This window comes from Bombina bombina, chromosome 1, assembly GCF_027579735.1.
Source record: "Bombina bombina isolate aBomBom1 chromosome 1, aBomBom1.pri, whole genome shotgun sequence".
In the NCBI taxonomy this organism is placed as follows: Eukaryota; Metazoa; Chordata; class Amphibia; order Anura; family Bombinatoridae; genus Bombina; species Bombina bombina.
Window position 1 is genome coordinate 682,520,632 of NC_069499.1, and position 25,247 is coordinate 682,545,878.

At 38.6% G+C, this 25,247-nt stretch overlaps 1 protein-coding gene across 1 annotated transcript in view; it reads right to left on the reverse strand.

The window, feature by feature from the left end:
• TBC1D8B (TBC1 domain family member 8B) overlaps positions 1-25,247 on the reverse strand; it is a 283,925-nt gene that overhangs the window by 21,722 nt on the left and 236,956 nt on the right. The window contains exons 10-15 of the mRNA XM_053699162.1: positions 23,516-23,730; positions 21,820-21,937; positions 16,028-16,313; positions 12,171-12,300; positions 11,815-11,913; positions 5,069-5,137 (exon numbers count right to left, since the gene is read on the reverse strand). Coding sequence (XP_053555137.1) covers positions 5,069-5,137; positions 11,815-11,913; positions 12,171-12,300; positions 16,028-16,313; positions 21,820-21,937; positions 23,516-23,730 — 917 coding nt within the window. The remainder of the gene's footprint in view (positions 1-5,068; positions 5,138-11,814; positions 11,914-12,170; positions 12,301-16,027; positions 16,314-21,819; positions 21,938-23,515; positions 23,731-25,247) is intronic.

A 25,247-nucleotide genomic window follows, 5' to 3' on the forward strand; every position in this document is an offset into this window, starting at 1 on the left:
GCTGAAGAATAACAGCTCACAAAAAACTTACTCTGGTAAGCCGAAGACATGTTGAGGTAAAATATCTTCATTTTTTACATAGTGATGTCAATGTGAAATTTTATACTCCGCTTTTCTACATCACTTAAAATCCAGCAGATAGATTATTAGGCCAAGATCCAAAGAGAGACGTGACCTACGATTAGGGGCATCCTGACAAAGGCTATTGGCAGCAGATAATGTGGTCTGAAGGTTTGCAGATAACTAGATAAGATAGGGGTCCTAAACAGCCCTTTATGACTTTATGAACAAATTAAAAAACAGAAGTGTAAGTTATTACAAGAACAGAGCTCATATCTTGAAAGGCAGAGTGAAAGTAAGAGAGAGAGGGAGAGAGAGAGAAAGAATGAGAGAGATTTTTATGGAAGGCTCTTTTCTAGAAGTGGCAGTGCAACGGCTTCATGTGCTGAACATGAGGGAAATGGTCAGTAATAAAAATGATACTTTACTGACATCTAGTGACCATGACAAAGATATACAACTATACACTACAATCATTTTCACTGAGAGAAATGGTAAATTAACGGGAGGGGCAGCGGGAGAGTTCCTGTCAACATCAGAAATATTTTTGTGATACAGACAGAGAGGGAGAGATCAATCTCTTTGTGACACTTTGGGCCCAGTGATCTAAAGCTCTCCACTCTGGCAAGATTATCTAATAAGTCTCACCAGTACTAAGAGGTCCCTTAAATAATTTTATAAGGGGAAATTTAAGCTTGTGAGTGGTTTATCTGGCTATGATAGATGTAAAGGAGAGCCACATACATAACAATATAATGCTCTCTCCTTGCCAGCAAGTTTTTGCTCCTCAGGCCGTTTGAGAGTTTCACCCTCAAGAGATGGATCAAAGTGTAAACTTGCCTTAGACTGAGACTAATTTGTAATGTTGCTGAGCTACAATTTCATCATTCTAAATCGTTTTATTTTCTTTAACTAATGGAATTAATGAAAAAAAGAGGTTAAATTCAAAAAATTAATTTGCAAGGTTCCATCTAGACCCGGGCCTAGATCACAGAATAAAACTCCAAGCTTTCTCAAACCGGGTTCCACTTAATTCTTCCATTGGTTACTGCCAATTCCTCTCTCAGTTAATCCCTAAACCCACCCTGTCTATAATGCTGTATAGCACGTTAACTCCAAAGTTACAATTCATTTTATATACAGAGAAGATTTAATATTTCATGACATCACACACAACAATATTATAAACAAATGATCAGTAATTGCCCAAATTGAAGAGTGATTGTATGGGAATAAAATACACAAAAAACAAGTCAGCACTAATAATGTCCCAAGAACAACTCAGATTGTGTTATTATTCTAATGTATTTGTAAAGCACCAACGTACATAATGATCAGGGTACATGGTACAATACAACTAGACATAGAACTCATGTAGGAGAAGGTACCATGTTATGTGGAGTTTATAATTGAGAGGTTAGGAATGAGTGAAACACAAAGAATAGGGTTGCTTGACTGAGCTTATAGAATGGTTAATTGGTGGTGGATGGTGATGAACAATTACGGCTAGATTACAAGTGTTGCAGTATATTATGAGTCGTGTCAGTATAGCTATACCACAAGCATTTTAGCCTGTAAAGCAACGTCCATTCCACACAAAATTAAGTTTTTGTGTGGGATTTTCATAGCGCCGGTATAATAGGTTGCGTTACACCCTATACCGACATGATCCATACTGCCATCTGAGAGCAGTAGTTATGGATTTTGTGAAACAAAAATGTTTCACAAAACTCATAACTAAACTGTTACAAAGTACACTAACACCCATAAACTACCTATTAACCCTTAAACCGCCACCCTCACAAACACTATAGTAAACCTATTAACTCCTAATCTGCCACCCACATCGCAACTATTAAATAAACCTAATAACCCCTAATCTGCCGCCCACCCACATCGTCAACACTATTTAAATATATTAACCCCTAATCTGCCATTCCCCGACATCGCCACCACTATAATAAAAGTTATTAACCCCTAAACCTCCAGCTACCCACATCGCTGCCAGTAAATAAACCTAATAACCCCTAAACCACCGGCCTCCCACATCTCCGCCACTAAATAAACCTATTAATCCATAAACTGCCAGCCCCCCACATCGCAAAACACTAAATTAAACTATTAACCCCCAAACCTAACACCCTCTAACTTTAAATTAAAATTACAATCACCTAGATTACGAGTTTTGCGTTAGAGGCTGTGCGGTGCTAACGAGCAGTTTATGCTCACCGCTCACTTACAGACAGCGCTGGTATTAAGAGTTTTAACAAACCAGACAAGAAGTGAGCGTTGATAAAAAGTTTGCTCATTATCGCACTCCAATACCAGCGCTGCTTACGTTAGCGGTGAGCTGGTGTAACGTGCTCGTGCACGATTTCCCCATAGGAATCAACGGGGAGAGCCGGCTGAAAAAAAGTCTAACACCTGCAAAAAAGCAGCGTAAAGCTCCTTAAAGCAGCCCCATTGAATACTATGGGGAAATACATTTTATGTCTACACCTAACCCCCTAACATGAACCCCGAGTCTTAACACCCCTAATCTTACACTTATTAACCCCTAATCTGCTGCTCCGGACACCGCCACCACCTACATTATACTTATGAACCCATAATCTGCTGCCCCCAACATCGCTGAACCCTACATTATATTTATTAACCCCTACTCTGCCTCCCCCAATGTCACCGCCACCTACCTACACTTATTAACCCCTAATCTGCCGCCCCCAACGTCCCCGCCACTATAATAAACATATTAACCCCTAAACCACCGCACTCCCACCCCGCAAACATTAGTTAAATATTATTAACCCCTAATCTGCCGGCCCTAACATTGCCGACACCTACCTACATTTATTAACCCCTAATCTGCCGCCCCCAACGTCGCCGCCACTATACTAAATGTATTAACCCCTAAACCTAAGTCTAACCCTAAGACCCCCTAACTTAAATATAATTAAAAGAAATCTAAAAAAAAAAAATTCCTATCATTAACTAAATAATTCCTATTTAAAACTAAATACTTACCTATAAAATAAACCCTAAGCTAGCTACAATATAACTAATAGTTACATTGTAGCCAGCTTAGGATTTATTTTTATTTTACAGGCAAGTTTGTATTTATTTTAACTAGGTAGAATAGTTATTAAATAGTTATTAACTATTTAATAACTACCTAGCTAAAATAAATACAAAGTCACCTGTAAAATAAAACCTAACCTAAGTTACAATTACACCTAACACTACACTATAATTCAATTATTTCCCTAAATTAAATACAATTAAATAAAATTATCTAAAGTACAAAAAAACCAAAACACTAAATTACAGAAAATAATAAACAAATCACAAGATTTTTAAACTAATTACACCTAATCTAATCCCCCTTTTGCGGGGCATTGCCCCAAAGTAATCAGCTCTTTTACCTGTAAAAAAATTACAACCCCCCCCCAACATTAAAACCCACCACCCACACAACCGACCCTACTCTAAAACCCACCCAATACCCCCTTAAAAAAAACCTAACACTAACCCCTTGAAGATCACCTTACCGGGAGAAGTCTTCATCCAACCGGGCCGAAGTCCTCAACGAAGCCGGGAGAAGTCTTCATCCAAGCCGGGCGAAGTGGTCCTCCAGACGGCATCTTCTATCTTCATCCATCTGGCGCGGAGGGAGTCCATCTTCAAGACATCCGACACGGAGCATCCTCTTTATCCGACGGCTAAGACTTAGGTTTTTTTAGAGTTAGGTTTTTATTTTGGGAGGTTGGTTGGGTGGTGAGTTTTACTGTTGGGGGGACTTTGTATTTTTTTACAGGTAAAAGAGCTGTTTAACTTAGGACAATGCCCTACAAAAGGCCCTTTTAAGGGCTATTGGTAGTTTATTGTAGGCTATGGGGTGTTTTTATTTGGGGGGGCTTTTTTATTTTTATAGGGCTATTAGATTAGGTGTAATTGGTTTTATTTTTGATAATTTTGTTAATTATTTTTTGTAAGCTTACAGTTTTTTATTTTTTGTAATTTAGTGTTTATTATTTTTTGCAATTTTAGATTTTTTTTATTTTTTTCATAGTGTTAGGTGTTTTTAAATTTGTAATTTCGATTTTTTTTTAATTGGTAGTATTTTTTTATTTTATTAGAATAATAATGTTAGGTTAATTTATAGTTTAATGTTAGGTTTATTTTTATTTCACAGGGTATATATTGTAATTTTAAGTTAGGGGGGTGTTAGGTTTAGTGTTTTGCAATGTGGGGGGGGGTGTGGCAGTTTAGGGGTTAATAGGTTTAATTAGTGGCGGAGATGTGGGAGGCTGGAGGTTTAGGGGTTAATAGCTTTATTATAATGTCGGCGATGTCGGGTAGTGGTGGAATAGGGTTTAATAACTTTTATCAGTGTCGGCAATGTTTGGTGCGGCAGATTAGGGGTGTTTAGACTTGGGGTTTATGTTAGGTTTAAACTGAACTTTTTTTTCCTCATAGACATCAATGTGGTTGCGTTATGGAGATTTTTCTTTCTGCACTTCAGGTGTTAGTTTTTTTTCTAACATTCCCTCCCCATTGATGTCTATGGGGGAAAGCGTGCACGAGCAGGTCAAAGCAGCCCTTGGATTTTATGCGGTATGGAGCTTAACGCCACCATATAGCACGCACAAGGAGGCTTTTCAGTAACTTGTAATGGCAGCGCTATGAAGAGTGAAATAACGCAACTTTTTTGGCGTTAGTTTCACACCCTGTTTAGCACAAAACTCGTAATCTAGGTGTTAGTTAGTACATCTCCAAATCTGCAGATACAAAACACTCAGCACATAGAATCAACAACTAGCAGTCATTGCTTTTTTCCCATTAAATTTTGGAGAAAGTGATCAACTACAACCATACAAAAATACATAAATAAAAATAGGGTAAAAGTTAATTTTCACTGCATTTTATATTATAAGCTGTATCAAAAAGTAACACTTGCATAAGTAACATAAAAGGTCACAGTGTACTGGAATGTAGCTGCATATTATACCTTAAATAAATAGTACAGTTCTTCCAAATCAGCTGGGCTAAATTTCACATCCTGCAGCACAACTCGAAGCTGGCGGGGAAAAAAATAAAGATAGTTTGATACACTTATAAAATTAACATCAAATTAGTACTCTGGACTTTCCACCAGCACTAGTCCTAAAAACGTACATAGTCTGAGAATCTAACGAGTACAAAAATTCAGTCATGTGCCAATAATATAGCTCTGAAATACAACCTTAATATAAAGCAGCAATGTGTTTATATGATTAGTACTTTTTTCAAGGGACTCCAATTTTTTTATTTCACAATTCAGATAGAACATACAATTTTAAGCAACTTTACAGTTTACTTAAGTTATCAAATTTGCTCCATTCAATGCACTACTGAGAGCTAGCTGAGCAGATTAGGGGAGCCAATGAAAATAGGCATATATGTGCAGCCACCAATCAGCAGCTAGCTCCCACTAGTACATTGCTGCTCCTGAGTCTACTTGTGTTTTTCAACAAAGGACACAAGAGGTACAAAGCAAATTAGATAACAGAAAGGTGTTTGGCTTTCCTGTCCCTTTAAGTGATAGTTTACAATCTAACAGCACTTTTTCTTGCAACTGTGCCACTAAATATCAAAACCCCTGCTGGTTTTTGCAGTTGCTTACAAAATATTAAAACCCTGATGCTAAAAATTCTGTGTAACCTGCTGATAAGCAAACAGTAACCCCTATTCAAAGCAGAAGTAAAAACGTTACTACAAATGCCACCCTTACAAAAGATGAACAGAAGGCTTCTATTCAAGCAGCCTATTAGAGAAACAAGAATGAGAAGCATGCATATCCAGATAATATTAATATGTATAAAAGTCGTCAAATGTATTAAGAATTCAACTTAAGAATTCCAAAAATAAAACTGGTTCTAAAACAAATGTAAAAAAACTGAGGTTAAAAATACTGCATTATAAAAATTGAACAAATGTTTAAAAAATAATCAGAAGAATTTTTATGCCAGTTAATATAAATAAAAGAATAAAAGAGTTTTTACAGAACCCAATCCACAAAAAAACAAAATTTATGCTTACCTGATAAATTTATTTCTCTTGTGGTGTATCCAGTCCACGCATTCATCCATTACTTGTGGGATATTCTCCTTCCCAACAGGAAGCTGCAAGAGGATCACCCACAGCAGAGCTGTCTATATAGCTCCTCCCCTAACTGCCACTCCCAGTCATTCGACCGAAGACAAGCAAGAGAAAGGAGAAACTATAGGGTGCAGTGGTGACTGTAGTTTAAAAATAAAAAATACTTGCCTTAAAATGACAGGGCGGGCCGTGGACTGGATACACCACAAGAGAAATAAATTTATCAGGTAAGAATAAATTTTGTTTTCTCTTGTAAGGTGTATCCAGTCCACGGATTCATCCATTACTTGTGGGATACCAATACCAAAGCTATAGGACACGGATGAAGGGAGGGACAAGGCAGGCGCTTAAACAGAAGGCACCACTGCCTGTAAGACCTTTCTCCCAAAAATAGCCTCCGAAGAAGCAAAAGTATCAAATTTGTAGAATTTAGAAAAAGTATGAAGCGAAGACCAAGTCGCCGCCTTACAAATCTGTTCAACAGAAGCCTAATTTTTAAAAGCCCATGTGGAAGCCACCGCTCTAGTGGAATGAGCTGTAATTCTCTCAGGAGGCTGCTGGCCAGCAGTCTCATAAGCTAAGCGGATTATACTTCTTAATCAAAAAGAAAGAGAAGTTGCTGAAGCCTTTTGGCCTCTCCTCTGTCCAGAGTAGACAACAAACAATGCAGATGTTTTGACGAAAATCCTTAGTAGCTTGTAAATAAAACTTTAAAGCACAAACCACGTTAAGATTGTGTAATAGACGTTCCTTCTTTGAAGAAGGATTAGGACACAGTGACGGAACAACAATCTCCTGATTGATATTCTTATTAGATACCACCTTAGGAAGAAACCCAGGTTTGGTACGCAAAACTACCTTATCTGCATGGAAGATCAGATAAGGGGAATCACACTGTAAGGCAGATAACTCTGAAATTCTTCGAGCCGAAGAGATAGCTACCAAAAACAGAACTTTCCAAGATAAAAGCTTGATATCTATGGAATGCAGAAGTTCAAATGGAACCCCTTGAAGAACTTTAAGAACTAAATTTAAACTCCATGGCGGAGCAACAGGTTTGATTCTAACTAAAGCCTGAGAAAACGCCTGGAACAAAAGAATAGACAGAGCAGAAATCTGTCCCTTTAAGGAACTAGCCGACAATCCCTTCTCCAATCCTTCTTGGAGAAAAGATAATATCCTAGGAATCCTGACTTTACTCCATGAGTAACCCTTGGATTCACACCAATGAAGATATTTACACCATATCTTATGATAGATTTTCCTGGTGACAGGCTTTCGAGCCTGAATTAAGGTATCAATGAACGACTTGGAGAAACCACGTTTTGATAAAATCAAGCGTTCAATCTCCAACCAGTCAGACGCAGAGAAATTAGATTTGGATGGTTGAAAGGACCCTGAAGTAGAAGGTCCTTCCTCAGCGGCAGAGTCCATGGTGGAAGGGATGACATGTCCACCAGATCTGCATACCAAGTCCTGTGTGGCCACGCAGGTGCTATCAAAATCACAGACGCTCTCTCCTGCTTGATCTTGGCAATCAGACGAGGGAGCAGAGGAAACGGTGGAAACACATAAGCCAGGTTGAAGGACCAAGGTGCTGCTAGAGCATCTATCAGCGCTGCCTTGGGATCCCTGGACCTGGATCCGTAACAAGGAAGCTTGGCGTTCTGACGAGACGCCATGAGATCCAGTTCTGGTTTGCCCCAAAGTTGAATCAATTGTGCAAACACCTCCGGATGGAGTTCCCACTCCCCCGGATGAAAAGTCTGCCGACTTAGAAAATCCGCCTCCCAGTTCTCTACTCCTGGGATATGGATAGCTGATAGATGGCAAGAGTGAACCTCTGCCCATAGAATTATTCTTGAAACCTCCAACATTGCTAGGGAACTCCTTGTTCCCCCTTGATGGTTGATGTAGGCTACAGTCGTGATATTGTCCGACTGAAATCTGATGAACCTGACCGCAGCAAGCTGAGGCCAAGCCTGAAGAGCATTGAATATCGCTCTTAGTTCCAGAATGTTTATTGGAAGGAGTGCCTCCTCCTGAGACCACGAGCCCTGAGCCTTCAGGGAGTTCCAGACTGCACCCCAGCCCAGAAGGCTGGCATCTGTCGTTACTATTGTCCAATCTGGCCTGCGGAAGGTCATACCCTTGGACAGATGGACCCGAGATAGCCACCAGAGAAGAGAATCCCTGGTCTCTTGATCCAGATTTAGTAGAGGGGACAAATCTGTGTAATCCCCATTCCACTGACTGAGCATGCAGAGTTGCAGCCGTCTGAGATGTAGGCGGGCAAACGGCACTATGTCCATTGCCGCTACCATTAAGCCGATTACTTCCATAGACTGAGCCACTGAAGGGCGAGAAGTAGAATAAAGAACATGGCAGGAATTTAGAAGTTTTGACAACATGGCCTCTGTCAGGTAAATCTTAATTTCTACAGAATCTATCAGAGTTCCTAGGAAGGAAACTCTTGTGAGAGGGGATAGAGAACTCTTTCCTTCGTTCACTTTTCACCCATGAGACCTCAGGAATGCCAGAACAATGTCCGTATGGGATTTGAAAATTCGACGCCTGTATCAGAATGTCGTCTAGGTAAGGGGCTACTGCTATACCCCGCGGCCTTAGGACCGCTAGGAGTGACTCTAGAACCTTCGTAAAGATTCTTGGTGCCGTAGCTAACCCAAAGGGAAGAGCCACAAACTGGTAATGCCTGTCTAGGAAGGCGAACCTGAGAAACCGATGATGATCTCTGTGTATCGGAATGTGAAGATAAGCATCCTTTAAGTCCACGGTAGTCATATATTGACCCTCCTGGATCATAGGAAGGATGGTTTGAATAGTCTCCATCTTGAAGGATGGGACCCTGAGAAATTTGTTTAGGATCTTGAGATCTAAGATTGGTCTGAAAGTTCCCTCTTTCTTGGGAACTACAAACAGATTTGAATAGAAGCCTTGCCCCTGTTCCTCCTTTGGAACTGGGTGGATCACTCCCATAACTAGGAGGTCTTGAACACAATGTAAGAATGCCTCTCTCTTTATCTGGTTTGCAGATAATTGTGAGAGATGAAATCTCCCTTTTGGGGAAGAAGCTTTGAACTCCAGAAGATATCCCTGGGACACAATTTCCAACGCCCAGGGATCCTGGACATCTCTTGCCCAAGCCTGGGCGAAGAGAGAAAGTCTGCCCCCTACTAGATCCGTTTCCGGATCGGGGGCTGATCCTTCATGCTGTCTTAGAGGCAGCCGCAGGTTTTTTGGCCTGCTTTTCTTTGTTCCAAGCCTGGTTAGGTCTCCAGACCGGCTTGGACTGGGAAAAATTTCCCTCTAGTTTTGTATTAGAGGAAGTTGAAGCTGCGCCACTCTTGAAGTTTCGAAAGGAACAGAAATTAGTCTGTTTGGTCCTTAATTTATTGGACCTATCCTGAGGAAGGGCGTGACCTTTTCCTCCAGTAATATCAGAACTTATCTCCTTCAGTCCAGGCCCGAATAGGGTCTGCCCCTTGAAGGGAATGTTGAGAAGCTTAGACTTTGAAGTAACGTCAGCTGACCAGGATTTGAGCCATAGCGCACTACGCGTCTGAATAGCAAAACCTGAGTTTTTAGCCGTTAGCTTGGTTAAATGAACAACGGCGTCAGAAACAAATGAATTGGCTAGCTTAAGAGCTTTAAGCTTGTCAAGGATATCATCCAATGGGGTTTCTACCTGTAGAGCCTCTTCTAGAGACTCAAACCAGAAGGCCGCAGCAGCAGTGACAGGGGCAATGCATGCAAGGGGCTGGAGAATAAAACCTTGTTGAATAAAAATTTTCTTAAGGTAACCCTCTAATTTTCAGCATAACTTCCCCCTTGTCAATTTCCTCTGGTGATAAATCTTTTAAAGCCAGAATATGGTCTTTAAAATTTATAGTAAGATCAGTGCATTTGGTACACATTCTAAGAGGGGGTTCCACAATGGCTTCTAAACATAATGAACAAGGAGTTTCCTCTATGTCAGACATGTTTAACAGACTAGTAATGAGACCAGCAAGCTTGGAAAACACTTTAATTAATGTGAAAAGCAGAATATAAAAAACGGTACTGTGCCTTTAAGGGAAAAAAACAAACACAAAAACTGCAAAACAGTGAAAAAAAGCAGTTAACTCTACAAAATTTTTACAGTGTGTATAGTAGACTAAAATAGCATTGCACCCACTTGCAAATGGATGATTAACCCCTCAGGTTCCAAAACGAAGCAGAAAAACGGTAAAACCGTTATAACAGTCACAAGCAAACTGCCACAGCTCTACTGTGGCTCCTACCTGCCCATAAAACGACTTTTGTAGGCACAAAAACCCTTTACAGAGGTCCAATATGTCAGGGGACTCCTTCAGGGAAGCTGGATGTCTCAGAATGTAAAAACTACTGCGCAATTAGAGCACGAAAATAGGCCCCTCCCACCATGCACTCAAAGTGAAAGGGCATAAGTAACTACTCCTAGGAGAAATCTAGTAAGTCATGTGGAAAACTAGGCCCCAAATAAAGATTTATCACCCTCAGTAAAAAACGTTTTTTATATATCATGCAAACGTTTTACATACTAAGTAATAAGAGCAAGTAACATGAATATTACCCTTTACTGCAAGCATGATCCCAGTCGTTTGTTAAATCACTGTAATCAGGCTTACCTTAAATATATCAGGCACTGTCAGCATTTTCTAGACCTTATCATCTCTCTAGAAAAAAATATACTGAACATACCTCAGAGCAGTTAATTCTGCAGGCCGTTCCCCCAGCTGAGGTTTTCCCATACTCTTCAGTTATGTGTGAGAACAGCAGTGGACCTTAGTTACAACCTGCTAAGATCATCAAAAACCTCAGGCAAAACTCTTCTTCTAATTTCTGCCTGAGGTAAAAACAGTACAACGCCGGTACCGTTTAAAAATAACAAACTTTTGATTGAAGATAAACTACACTAATTCACCACATCTCTCTTGATACTTCCTTTCTTGTCGAGAGCTGCAAGAGAATGACTGGGAGTGGCAGTTAGGGGAGGAGCTATATAGACAGCTCTGCTGTGGGTGATCCTCTTGCAGCTTCCTGTTGGGAAGGAGAATATCCCACAAGTAATGGATGAATCCGTGGACTGGATACACCTTACAAGAGAAAATGCATTTACAAATCCAGGACTCCTTAGTTTAGGATCTAAAGAAGTTAATATAAGTATAAAGCAATTAAAGGGATAGTAACATTTACAATATTCTAATACAATACGTCTGTCCACTTTCCATACATGTTATTCCAAAATTGCTGTATCCAAGAATCCAAACTGTAAGGTAGCGGAGCTGCATTTGTTATTGGTCTCACCAGCAAGAAGTGGTTTAAAAGGACACACAATTATTTTCTATTATTTATATGAAAGATCGTTATTTGAACATGGTGAATTTTATTTAGCTTGGAGATTGTACATTTTCTAACAAAAAGGACAACTTTTAAATGATTTAAAACATTGATTTCATGTTCAGATCTTTTGCAGGCAATATATTAAAATAGACTTTTATGTCCCTTCAAACAGGAGTTTGAATTTCATGCAGTAAATATATTTTCATGTCTGTGCACTGTCCTATGGATACGAACCACATTTTGCTTTGTAGTCATTTCCAAGGTCTGGATTACATAAAGCTTGTTTCTGCTCCTCATACTCTCCACATCCTCATAACGAATTACACCAAATTTCTATAGGGATAGAAAAGTGATCAGTTAATTTACCAGCTCAGAAGTGGTTAAATCTAATATTGTCTGCAATTTGAATTGGAGTGGCAGTGGAATTAAAGCACATTTACTGTAGTACAGTATATATTTCTGCTATGTCACAGTAGTTTTTATTACAGTCTACTGAAAAACAGTTTTATATATATATATATATATATATATATATATTTACCACAAAGTCCCTATGATATGTTTAGAAAACAAACAAAAATAAAACTCACGTCATTTGACTCTCTGATTAATTCTGAAATTTCCACTTTGTTGCTATTCCCCTTTCTATCAGGACTAGCTGAAGCTTGCTGCACAGCAGTCGGCAATGGGCTGTCTTTGTTAACAACATTATCAAAAAACCTGCAAACGATAACTTTGAATTAACGCACTTCACAAAAAAACTATCAAATTCAAAATGAATAAAAGTGCAATTAAAATCAAATTCAAAATGAATAAAAGTGCAATTAAATTTAGACCAGCGTACAATAAAATTTTTGAGTACTCATAAAGGGAAAAACATCAAGCTAGACTTCACAGCAGCATCTAACGCATGTAACCAAAATTACAGATGTAATCACGTTAACAAACCTCACAGTATCTGTGGAGTTCAAATTAGAACACTGTGATTTATGTTCTGGACTTGGAAAGGGCACATTTATAATATGAGGAGCTTTGACTGGAGCATCTAGTGCTCTTGCGCAATAACATTGTTTCTTACTAATATATCTTCTGGGAATACTGTATAAGTGTTCTTCATACAAACCTGGTGACTGGTACATATTTTCTACTGTAAAGCAGAATAAGAATAGGTGCAACTGGGTAAACTGCTGTCTGTTTTTGAACTATTCCCACAAACAAGATGACTGCTGGAACATATTCAAAGAATACTGAATTAGTATTAAAGGTGGCATGCGCACCCTTTCCCGGAGCAAAGTTTCACAAATACCCACATAATATATATATATATATATATATATATATATATATATATATATATATATATATATATATATATATATATATATATATATATATATATATATATATATATACTGTACATACACACAGTCCATTTTGAGAGTGTAGTCCATTTCCGTGTATTGTATGTATCTAGGAAATTTACATGAAGCCTGTGCACCCTTGTGTGTAACTCAGTGTGTTTGTTTAATTGAATGCATGAATTGTGTGGCTGTATATAGGGATCCAGCAGGAGGGAAGAGACCTTGATGTGGTCCTGGGCTTAAACAATTTTGCCAGATGCTGTAACTAACTCTTCCATTTTTTCTTTTAATCTTGCTGTGTGCTTACAAGAGAGTGCAATACTTTTTGTGTGTTGTGTTGATTCATTTGTTTTGTAATTGTCCCTATGGACTTTGCACCCAGGCATGTCTGGGGTTAACTGTTTGAGCCTGTTTGAGCCATTGAACGATGTGCAGCTGGTTGTGAGTGCTACTGAACACCCAGTGCTGTAAGCTCAGGATGTGTTCCCAGTCCAGTTTGAGATTGCACTCCATTTCTGTGTTTTAAATATATATTTGTTTATTTATTGACTAATTTGTAGATTTCACACAATAGACATTCTAGTATTTAGTTACAAGGAAGAACCCTGAAGATTATAACTTGGATTCTCTATGAGGGTGAAATAAATTAAAATCATGCCTGCATATATTAAGTCAATTTCACCTGAATATAATGTGTGATAGAGTAGCTAAAATTTGCCTATATAAGTTCTGTATTTCTTCAGTATATTCATACTGAAACAAATAGAATTTGAATCTGTCCCTCACTATAAAACTGAAATATAAATCTTTGCATACAGTTTTTGTTTAGCATATCAGTATACTTGTTTACGCTTATATAAAGCACTCTCAGCAAATTTCAATATGTGTCTTCAGTTGAAGTTTTGTCTCCAATAAAAAGGCTGCAAGAATTTCATAGGTGAAAAGACCTTTTTAAAGCTACTCGCCAATAGCAAGCGAAAATGTTCAGCCTTGAGATAAATATATATACTGTATATTTGTTTCTTTATTGGCTTGTTTGTAGATTTCACAAAAATCTGGACTAGATTACGAGTGGCGCGCAAGCAAAAAGGGGTTTATCACAAATGGTTGTGCGCATCAGAAATAGAGTGTGTTTTACAAGTTAAAAGTAAACATGTTCATTCGAATTTAACATGTGTCGGGTTTCGAGAGCTCTGGTTAAAAGTTATGCCCAAATAAAAAGTTGCACAAAAACATATATAAAAAAATACATTTAAAAATACAGTTACACCCATAATAACACTGTTTAATTAATAAAAAAATATTGCATAAAAAGTTATAAGGGCTCAAAGATATGAGGTCTCAAGTGTTAGAAAAAAAAGGCAGGCAAAGGGGTTTAACACAGAGATACATACATGTCTAAATATGTATATATATATATATATATATATATATATATATTTATATTTATATAAGTCTATATGTGTGTACAGATGTATTTATATGTTTTATTGTACATAGTTAAAGGGACAGTTTACCCAAAAAGTGAATACATTTTAAACTAAAGTGCTTCAATAGTTACATATAGTAGTGCTGAGCAATGTATGCACATCGTTTTCTTTTTTTGAAAATATTTTTTTGAAAGCACCGTTTGTGAATAAGATTACCTATACCCCCATGAATATTTTGTAGCCGTGAAGCCAGTCCGATCGCACTCTTGCCAGCACATAGCGCATGCGCCACCCTTAATGGTGAAGTTATTACTAGTGTAAACACTGACCTGCGCTCCATAAAAGCACGAGTGATCAATATTCCTGCACTTGTTCATGTCAACACTGACGTGTGCTTGTTATGGAGGTGTATAAAACATTTACATACACTACACTATTGGCTGACACGCTGTGAAGGCGAGCTGCTATCGTGTGTTAGCTCTGACCTTCTCCAAGGGCGGACCGTAATGGCATTGATCTCAGCTAAAACTGTTGGGTAAAGTTTTAAGTTATTATATCATTTTATGATTGGATTCCATGTCATTGTAGTTGGTTTACATATCCATTGTAAATGTTAACATTGCCATTAAAACTACTTTTCAGCATACTGGTCCTTTAACATTCCAATATTCTTCACTTAAAGGAAAATGTCCTTTTTATTCTTAAATATATATATATATATATATATATATATATATATATATATATATATATATATATATATATATATATATATATATATATACCTATACCTGCATATCTATTCCTATAGATATATAGGTATATATATATATATAAATATATTTTACATGAACAGTATCACATATATATAGAAATATATATTTAATAATAAAAAGTACATTATTTTCTATGTGAAGAACATAGGAATGTAAAATATGCGTTTTGCTTAGTATTCTTATGGCGCGTTATTGAAATATTACATATAAAATATATAAAATAATAATAAAAATACTGTAAAATATTCTAAAAAATCCATAGAATATATCTATATATTTTACAGTATGTTTAATAATTTTCAATAATGAATTATTGCTAATATTTTTATATATATGTGATAGAAATATGTATTTAAGAATAAAGAGGACAGTAACCTGTAAGTAGAGAACATTGGAATGTGAAATATGAATCATTTTCATATTGGATCAGCGCACTTTTCGAAAATGTTATCCGATTTGCGTGTGAGTAGGGCGTCAGGATTTTTTTTCCCACTTTACTGGCTTCTATGGGTGAATACGTTAGCGTGATCAGGATATTCTAACTTCATTTTTGTGTGTGCGTCCTTTTAGCGTGTAAAAGAAACCTATTTACTTTCAACTTGTAATGAATGCAGTTTCCGAAGCGTGTAAAAAGCTTACTTCTAGCAGAGTTGACTCGAGTGGGAGCAATAAATAGCACATTACTCATAATCTGACCCCATCAGGTCACAACAAAAGCATGTATTTATATTGTCAGATACATCTATAAATTTATAAACAGTACAATATAAATGTATACATTAGTGCTATTTTTAATTAGAACTATTAAGTGCAAAATAAAGGATTTCAAATGGACCTTCTCTTTCTCATTTAAAATGCATAATAAAACTATTTGCGTTACCTATTAAGGATAGTGACCGCCTCAGCATCATCTTTACACACTAGAAGCTTCTCAAGATTGAAGTCCAGTACAGCCAAACCCAGTTGCAGAATTGCTTTGATTCCATCATAAAAGAAGCAGTCAACTACGTTGACAGCACTTTCAATTGGCAAAACACTGATGAAGAGAGTGAGGAACCACGAAAGGGAGACAGAAGAGAAGAAAGTCATGTCTGTCATGTGTTCCGTCAGCTGGGGCAAATACTCCTTAATTAGCTCCTCAAAAACCGCCTGATCCACCAACGCACCTGTAATGGAGTGATGGAACACTGTAAATTACCTAAAGTAAATGAACTAAATACAGGTAGAAAACCCTTATTCCAAACTGCTTGGGACCAGAAAAGGTTTGGGTTTTAGAATAGTTTGTTTTTTTATATATTTGTATCTTTAAAATGAGACAGTTTGGAGAGGGGATGGATTTACATGTCATAATGCAGCTTATACATGTAACATAAAGGTGGTTTTATATCATTTTAATACTTTTGTATACATAGAAAGATCAGAAAAATGGTACAGTTCTATAACCAGAAAGGCAGTAGTAGTTTTTCAAATAAATAAAGAGTTATTTATATTTTAGAACACAAAAAAAAAGGCCAAAGGCGCAGATAGAGAAGATTGTGACTTTCAGGCAGGGAAAAATAGTAATTTTTGATCATTTTATTTTAAAAAAAAATATTAATTAAAAAGTTTGGATTTCAGAATAAGTTTCGATTTTGGAATTCTGAATTTAGGGATTTGTACCTGTAACAGAAAATATAAACATATAACCAGAGACACAGGATTACCAAAACTGCCTTCTCTAGATGATAAGCAAAAAAAACAAAAACAAAAAAAAAACCATTATCTTTGAACTGTTTGTGACATCCTGATTAAGATATGTTTAGTAATATACTTTCATTATTTAGTTTGTTTCCTTTTCATGGTATTTATCTCTGAAAATTGGCTTTTCCAATTCTCAGAACTGAAAGAGCACACTGAAGACTTATCATATCTACATATATCATACATTATATACATAGCTACATATATTTTCCTAATAGGTCTTAACAGGTAAGAACTATAGAACAATGAAATTTATATAAACATTATGACCGTGGCTAGCCTTATCATCTGCAGACTCCCACCCTGTATTTGGTTATGATATTCTATAGCAAGACAGCAGAAGTGTCTTGTAATTACACAGTGTTTACTGCCACTTTAAAGGACAGTAAACATACTGTAAAAAATAAGACCCCACTGCCCTAACTGCTCTCAACATCTACCAATTGATGTATATTTAAGATTACCCTTGTTTACATAGAGCTGATTGCTCAATTGATCAGGCAATGTGATCAGCTCATCTGTATGGGAGAGACAACCTTAAAGGGACATGAAACCCAAAAATGTTCTTTCATGATTCAGATAGAGCGTACAATTTTAAACAACTTTCCATTTTACTTCTATAATCTAATTTGCTTTATTCTCTTGGTATTCTTTGTTGAATATCATACCTAGGTAGGCTCAGGAGCTGGGAGTTAGCTGCTGATTGATGGCTGCACATATATGCCTATTATCATTGGCTTACTGATGTGTAAAGCTAGCTCCCTGTAGTGCACTGCTGGTACTACAGATCCGCAAACCACATCCTCCGAGGCCACGATGGAGCAATCAGGATGGCCGAAGCTCGCTCCTGTTTGATGTGTGCAACTACAAGAGGTAGAAGAGGTAACGGTGGAAATATGTAAGCTAGGCTGAATCCCCAAGGCAACGCTAAGGCATCTATGAGCTCTGCCTGGGGATCCCTCGACCCGTATCGGGGTAGCTTGCAATTGAGTCTGGATGCCATAAGATCTATCCCCGGCATTCACCATCTGAGACAAATCTCCGCAAACACTTCGGGGTGAAGAGACCATTCCCCCAGTAGGAAGGATTGCCTGCTGAGAAAGTACGCTTCCCAGTTGTCCACACCTGGAATGTGGATCGCTGAAAGCGAGCAGCTGTTGGACTCCACCAGCTCCAAAATTCAAGACACCTCCCTCATTGCTAGGGAGCTCCTCGTACTCCCTTGATGGTTGATGTAGGCTACCAAGGTCTGTTGTCAGTCTGGAATCTGATGAAGCCGAACGACCCCAGAGGAGGCCATGCCCTCAGAGCATTGTAAATTGTTCGAAGTTCCAGAATATTTATCGGAAGGAGAGACTCCTCCCGGGTCCATTTTTCCTTGTGCCATCCTGGCACCCCAAACAGCTCCCCATCCTGCAAGACTCGCGTCCGTGGTCACAATCTCCCAGGACGGTTTCAAGAAGGATGTCCCCAGGGACAGATGCTCCGGACGGATCCACCAAGAGAGGGAGTCCCTGGTTCGAGCATCCATGGATATCCGCTGTGATAGATCTGAATGATCGCCGTTCCACTGTCTCAACATGCACAATTGAAGAGGTTTGAGATGGAACATGGCGAAAGGGATGACGTCTATGCTAGAGACCATAAGCCCGATCATCTCCATACACTGAGCCACCAAAGGACTTGAGGAGGAATGAAAGGGCAAGACAGGTTGACGCAATCTTCCTGCGTCATTGATTTGTGAGAAATATTTTCATGGACATAGAGTCTATTATCGTGCCCAGGAACTCTACCCTGTTGCTGGGAACCAGGAAACTATTTCCTGAGTTGACCTTCCAACCGTGAGATTGGAGCAAGAAAAGAAGAGCCCTCAAATGATCCTATGCGAGGCTGAATGACGGCACTTGGACTAGGATGTCGTCCAAATAGGGCCCCACAGCAATGCCCCTGAATCTGGTCACTGCAAGTAGTGTCCCTCTTGAACTAGGGGCAGAATAGATCTGATCGTTTACATTTTGAACAATGGAAGAGCCAGAAACTTGAATTGGGCGGAACGTGCCCTCCGTCTTTGGAACCACAAAAAATTTTGAATAGTACCCTAGACCCCTTTCTGCTTGGGGTACTGGTACTATAACACCTAGAGAGGAGAGATCCCTCACACATTCTAGAAAAGCCTCTCTCTTTTCCGGTCTTAAAGACAGGTTTGACAGGAGGAATCTGCCCCTGGGTGGTTGGGACCTGAATCCTATCCTGTAGCACTGGGCGACAACCTCCAGAACCCAAGGGTCCTGAATGTCCTGCAACCAGACTTCGGAGAAGAGAGAGCATCAATGGATATCCGCTGTGATAGATCTGAATGATCGCCGTTCCACTGTCTCAACATGCACAATTGAAAAGGTCTGAGATGGAATTAATCTGCCCCCTACTTGGTCCGCAGACGGGGGCCGCCCCTTCATGCCGATTTGGTCTCGGCGGGCTTCTTGATCTGCTTGGACTTGTTCCAAGACTGAGCAGGCTTCCAAGTTCCCTCGGACTGATCCGCTTTCGCAGCAGGCTGCTGGCGCTGGGTCTTGTCCTGATGAATGGGACGAAAGGTAGATCCTTTAGGCTTAGCCTTCTTATCCTGCGTAAGGAAAGCTCCCTTGCCTCTCGTAACCGTGGATATGATCGAATCCAATCCTGGACCGAACAGAATTTTTCCTTGAAAAGGCAGAGACAATAGCCTCGACTTAGAAGTCATGTCTGCAGACCAAGACTTTAGCCACAGAGCCCTGCAAGCTAAAACGGAGAATCCTGAAACCTTTGCGTTCAGGCGAATAATTTGCATATTGGTGTCACAAATGAAAGAATTGGTGACTCTTAACGCCTTAATCTTATCCTATATCTCGTTGATGGAAGTCTCCCTCTCGACCATATCACACGGATTCACACCAATATGTTGCAGCTCCGGCAACCGAGGCTACACCTGATGCCGGTTCAAACACAAACCCTGTGTGCTGAAACATCTTCCTTAACATGTTTTCCAACTTTTTATCCATGGGCTCTTTAAACGACGAACTATCCTCTAGAGGAATAGTTGTCCGCTTTGCGAGCGTGGAAATAGCACCATCCACCTTAGGGACAGTCCCCCACAGCTCGAGCTGAGAGTCTGGCACGAGGAACAGTTTCTTAAAGGAAGAAGAAGAAGGGGAAAAGGAAGAACGTAATCACTCCCATTCATTCTTAATAATATTAGCCATCTTAACAGGAACCGGGAAGGTCTGAGGCACCACCCTGTCCTAGTATACCTTATCAAACTTAGGAATCGAAGGTTCCTCCGGAAGCTTCGGTTCTGGAACCTCCAGAGTAGCAAGCACTTGCTTCAGCAAAAAGCGCAAATTCTCTATCCTAAACCTAAAGTCAGGCTCCTCCGCAGCCGGAGGATGAGATGACACGGGCTCTGACCCAGAAGGAGCCTCCTCCGAAGAGTCAGTGTGGGCCTCGCCATCATATAACGCCTCTGATATTTCCATAGGCGTAGACAACCTCTGGGCCGTGCCGCCATGATACGCCCTACACTTGTGCTTAGCAGAACGTGGTAAGGCATGGATCACTTTCGATACCGCCGTTTGCAGTTGATCCGCAAAATCTGACGGCCAATGAATCTCTCCTGTAGAAGTAATAGTTGGACCCTGGGGTGCTGCATGTGCACTCGGAGATGAAAGCAGGGAACGCACCTCATGGGACGGGGAACCCTAAGAGGTGGATGGCTCAGTAGTACTAGACATCCCCTTATTTTTAGATGTCACAACTTTATCGAGGCATGTGGAACATAGTTGAGCAGGCTGATCTACAAGTACCTCCTCACAATAAACACAGGAATGAGACTTTGTTAAAGAGGGAGTACCCTCTAACGTGTCAGAGTACTCCATAGCTTGCGCTCTTATTATGGACTAGATTAATCTAATAAACAGGCACTTTTATACCTCCAATGGCCGGGGCATTCACCACCTCCTATGACCCGGACTACAGAAACCACTTTGTCTCCTGCACCGCTGATCAACAGAGGAAGTGGAAACCGACACATCCGGTCACATGGGATGCCTTGCAGTACCGCCGCTGCACTAAGGAGAAAACGCACCAAAAATGGCCGCACAAATACTTCTGGAAGTCAACCTGAAAGTTCCACCATTGCCAGAGCCTCATCTCGCACATAACGCAGCAATAACACAATAAACAATATCATGTATAAACCCCCCTGTTCATTAATACCCTTACCAGGAATATTAACCCTCGATTCCATAAGATAAAAGGCGCCACACTGTGACCCTGTCTTCTGTGTTATCATTATGTATAAAAAATGAAACAATCTTACCAGAATCTATGCCATGGAACAGGAACATGGCCCTTCAAGTGTGACAGTGTAGTAGCATCGCTCCTGACATGGACTTGAGTGCAGATAGCAGGCAGCGAAACTCATCAACGCTGATTGCTTGTGGAGCTGTTAATATGAGTGGGGATGGTTTCACAGCAAGACTCTCCCTGCATCTCCGGACTGTAACTTTCACCCAGGCTCTCACTGAGAGGCTGACAGGGCTACTTAAAACTCCAGTCCCATTCCAAAGAGTACTACCCTTCATAAGAGACTACTCCTAATCTTTGGCACTTTTCTGCCATCCTCCTGTGACGAAAGGCAAAGAATGACTGGGGGATGAGGGGAGTGGGGGAGGTATTTAAGCCTTTGGCTGGGGTGTCTTTGCCTCCTCCTGGTGGCCAGGTTCTTAATTCCCAAAAGTAATGAATGAAGCTGTGGACTCTCCTCCCCTTTAGATGGAAATGAGCTGAAGGCCAGCAGACATTTATTGGACGTTTACAAGGTTCTAGTCTGGTTTCAGACGACACCAGCTAAATGTACTGAAAATATCAGTATGGGGTATAGTACCAAATATTTACCAATGATTCTCCGGTTGAAGTAATCTGGTAGCATCCTTTCACACACAGCAACGAGAAGCCAAAAGGCTTCCTCTTCATTGGCATAGAGCAGTAGCACAGAAGTCAGAATATTCATTGCCTGTGGAAACAGATAGCATGTTAACCTAATTACAGTAAAGTACTGTTCTGCTAATCAAATTTATTCTACATTTTTATTGACAGTCAAATATGAATTAGCTATAATGTAATTTAGCTGGGATCATAATCTTATCTTAAATCTAAAAAAGACTAAAGTAAATGTAAAAAACGTTTAAATAAATGTTTTGATTTAAACCAATAAGAGACACAATGAAAGGAAGTAAATACACAATGTCTGAAATGTTCTGATACATATTTCAGTGGTTTAAAGGGACAGTTCACTGTAACTTTTTTTTCTACCTGTTAATGTGCCCCCCATGGTCCATTTTACTTGCTGAAGTTTATTAAATTATTTACAAATAGGTAATTTACATTTACTTTCTCATTAGCAATAGCTGGTTACACCTGTTATATCCCCACCTATACTGAAAATGTCAGTATATAAGTCACAGTTTTGCAGCCCAGGTAAAGGCTAGGGGGCGGAGTTGAAAAATCCCTGAGAGCCAGTCATAAGCAATGCACTGCTACTTTGCATCACTGTTTCGTAATTGATTGTTCTATTTAAACAGCACTTTTCTCTGGCTGCACCATGTTAAGGAAAACGTACACAGTACAGCCAGGGCAAAGCTCTGTTTGAAAAGAATTGTCTAATGTGAGCAGAGATGCAAAGTGAAAGCGCTGACAGTTCCTGCATGTGTTCAATACTTTCTTCAGATATGCTGCATTTTCTGAGATGGCATCTCAGATCAAAGCATGTTCTGCCTTGGGGCTGTTACAGTGAGAAATAAGATACAAATGACCTTATGTATATAGAAAGATAAGATAATGATGTATGTGCTCCTTATGAGTTCAGCCCATTTGATTGGGTTGTTGTTTAAATTAGCAGAAACAGCTATTTCATATACATAAAAAAACAAAAGAAACCATAAAGAACTATTTCCAATACATTTCATACTCTTCAGCAGGTATAATAAGTCACAGGAAACACATTAAGGGGAAACTAATTTATAGTGCATTGTCCCTTTAAAGAGTCTGGTTAAGAAGATATTTGGAATAGGCAGCAAGGCAAGTGGATTTTGAGGTAGGTAGGTAGCAGAAAAAGCATTAGGTAACAAATGGAACTGCTTCACTGCTTTATAAGAAGATAAGTCTTTATTTATACTTTACTAGTATATTACCGAGTTCTTAAAAAGATACGTGTAGTATTTTGCAGCACTGTACCTCCCTCCAGTGTTAATACATCTCATTTGCCTTTCTTGTCCTCTGCCCATAACTTTTTCCTTTTTATATTTTATGCTGTATATCTGTTAACCACATATCTTTAGCAGAAAATCATCGTAAAAGTATCTTACGCTCATATTCAATTTACCTCTCATGTTCTATCATCTTAAAGGGACATTAAACAGTAGATAGTAGCTATAATGTTGTAATCAAAGAAAGTATTAGTATGTATATAATATGCTGATGTATTGTATTTATATTTATTAGATGCTTATATACTAAAAAGGGTAAGTTTACCTTTCACGTATAATGAATATAAGAATTGCCATAAGACATACTCTGTGAAATGCCAAAGTACCTGACAATATCCAATTTTAGGATTCCTGTAAGCATACGCTGTCAGCACTCTTCTAAGTGCAGAGATGCCAGTGTCACTCTGAAATGCGGGATGTTCCGGCAACGACCTGCGTAAATCCCGCTCAATCTCATCATTGGCCAAAGTGCAGGTACCGAATGACTTCTCCACAATTTCTGAGTAATAACCAGGGTTAGCAGCCATATCATTAACAGCACCTGGTGAGTTTAATAAGTATTTCTGTTTAGCACAAAATAACACAGGATCATTTTTATCAAACCATTTACAAAAAGTTTTAAAAGCAGGAGATGTGTAAAATAAGAAATCAGTTGAAACAGTATAGTGTAGTGTACTATATTATAGTAATATGATGTTTAATAACACCAACAGTTTGTTAGCCCTGTTCTAAAGTTTAAAGTAAAAAGTTATCGCTCTAGCACTAACCCAACGCGCGCTAAAAGCCAAACATACAATATTGCGCGCAATAACCTATTCCCCCATAGTAGTCAGTGGAGAAAAAAAGTGGAAAAAAAACCACCCCACTCGCACGCAAACCCAATTGCATATTCCAATATGCGCTAACCCAAAATGAAAATATGAATATTTCACATTCCAATGTTCTGCACATAGAAGAATATGCTCTATTTTTTCAGAAATAAATATTTCTATATGTCTGATGGTATTTTGGTACAATATATATCTATACCTATATATATATATATATATATATATACATACACACACACATAACATATTCTGCTATGTCCAGAACATTGGAATGTGAAATATTTACAGTAAATGCACAGTATAACATTTTATTAAATATGAATATTGCATAAATATGATTTTTTTATGTTTTCATCTACTTAAATGCAAAGGGCTCTAATGCACTTATATATGTGTCTATATGTGTGTACATATATATTTATGTATTTATATGTGTATATATGTCTGTATATTCATAAATATAAATGTACACATATATAGACATTATATATATATATATATATATATATATATATATATATATATACAGTATATATATATCTACACACACACATATACATATTTAGATATTTAGACATGTATATGTATGTATCTCTATGTTAAAGCCCTTTGGCTACCTTTTTTTCCTAACACATGTCACCTTATATTTTTGAGCCCGTATAGCTTTTTTTTATTAGATGGTGTTATTATAAGTGTAACTGTATTGTGTAATGTATTTTGTGAGACTTTTGTTTCATGAAACAGTTAACCACAGCTTTGAGGATGCGCTAACCCGAAGAGCGTTAACTTCAATAGCGTTCAATCGCATTTTTTTCAACTTGTAATACTAGCGCAATTTAACCTGCACGCAAATGATCGAGAAAATGTTTTCGTTCCACTCGTAATCTGTCCCTTAATGTGTTGCCAATTATCCATTTTACCTTCTGAATAGTATTAAAATATTTGCAAATAGCTCCTTTGTCATCTGAAATAGCTCCTTTTTCCTGTTAAAATCTCCACATATACTGGAAATATGCAGTTTTTTTCTATAGAAAAGCAATATATATAAGAGACATCAGCAAAAATTAACCTCAATTCTCTCTCTTTGGGGCTTATGATTAAAAACTCGCTGGTATGGAGTTAAATCATGCAAAAACTTTTTTTATACACCTTGTATTGTAATGTATGTCTTTCTCTCACATCTAGAGCCTTGAATAGCGAGATAAACAGCTCTCAAACTATAAATTGG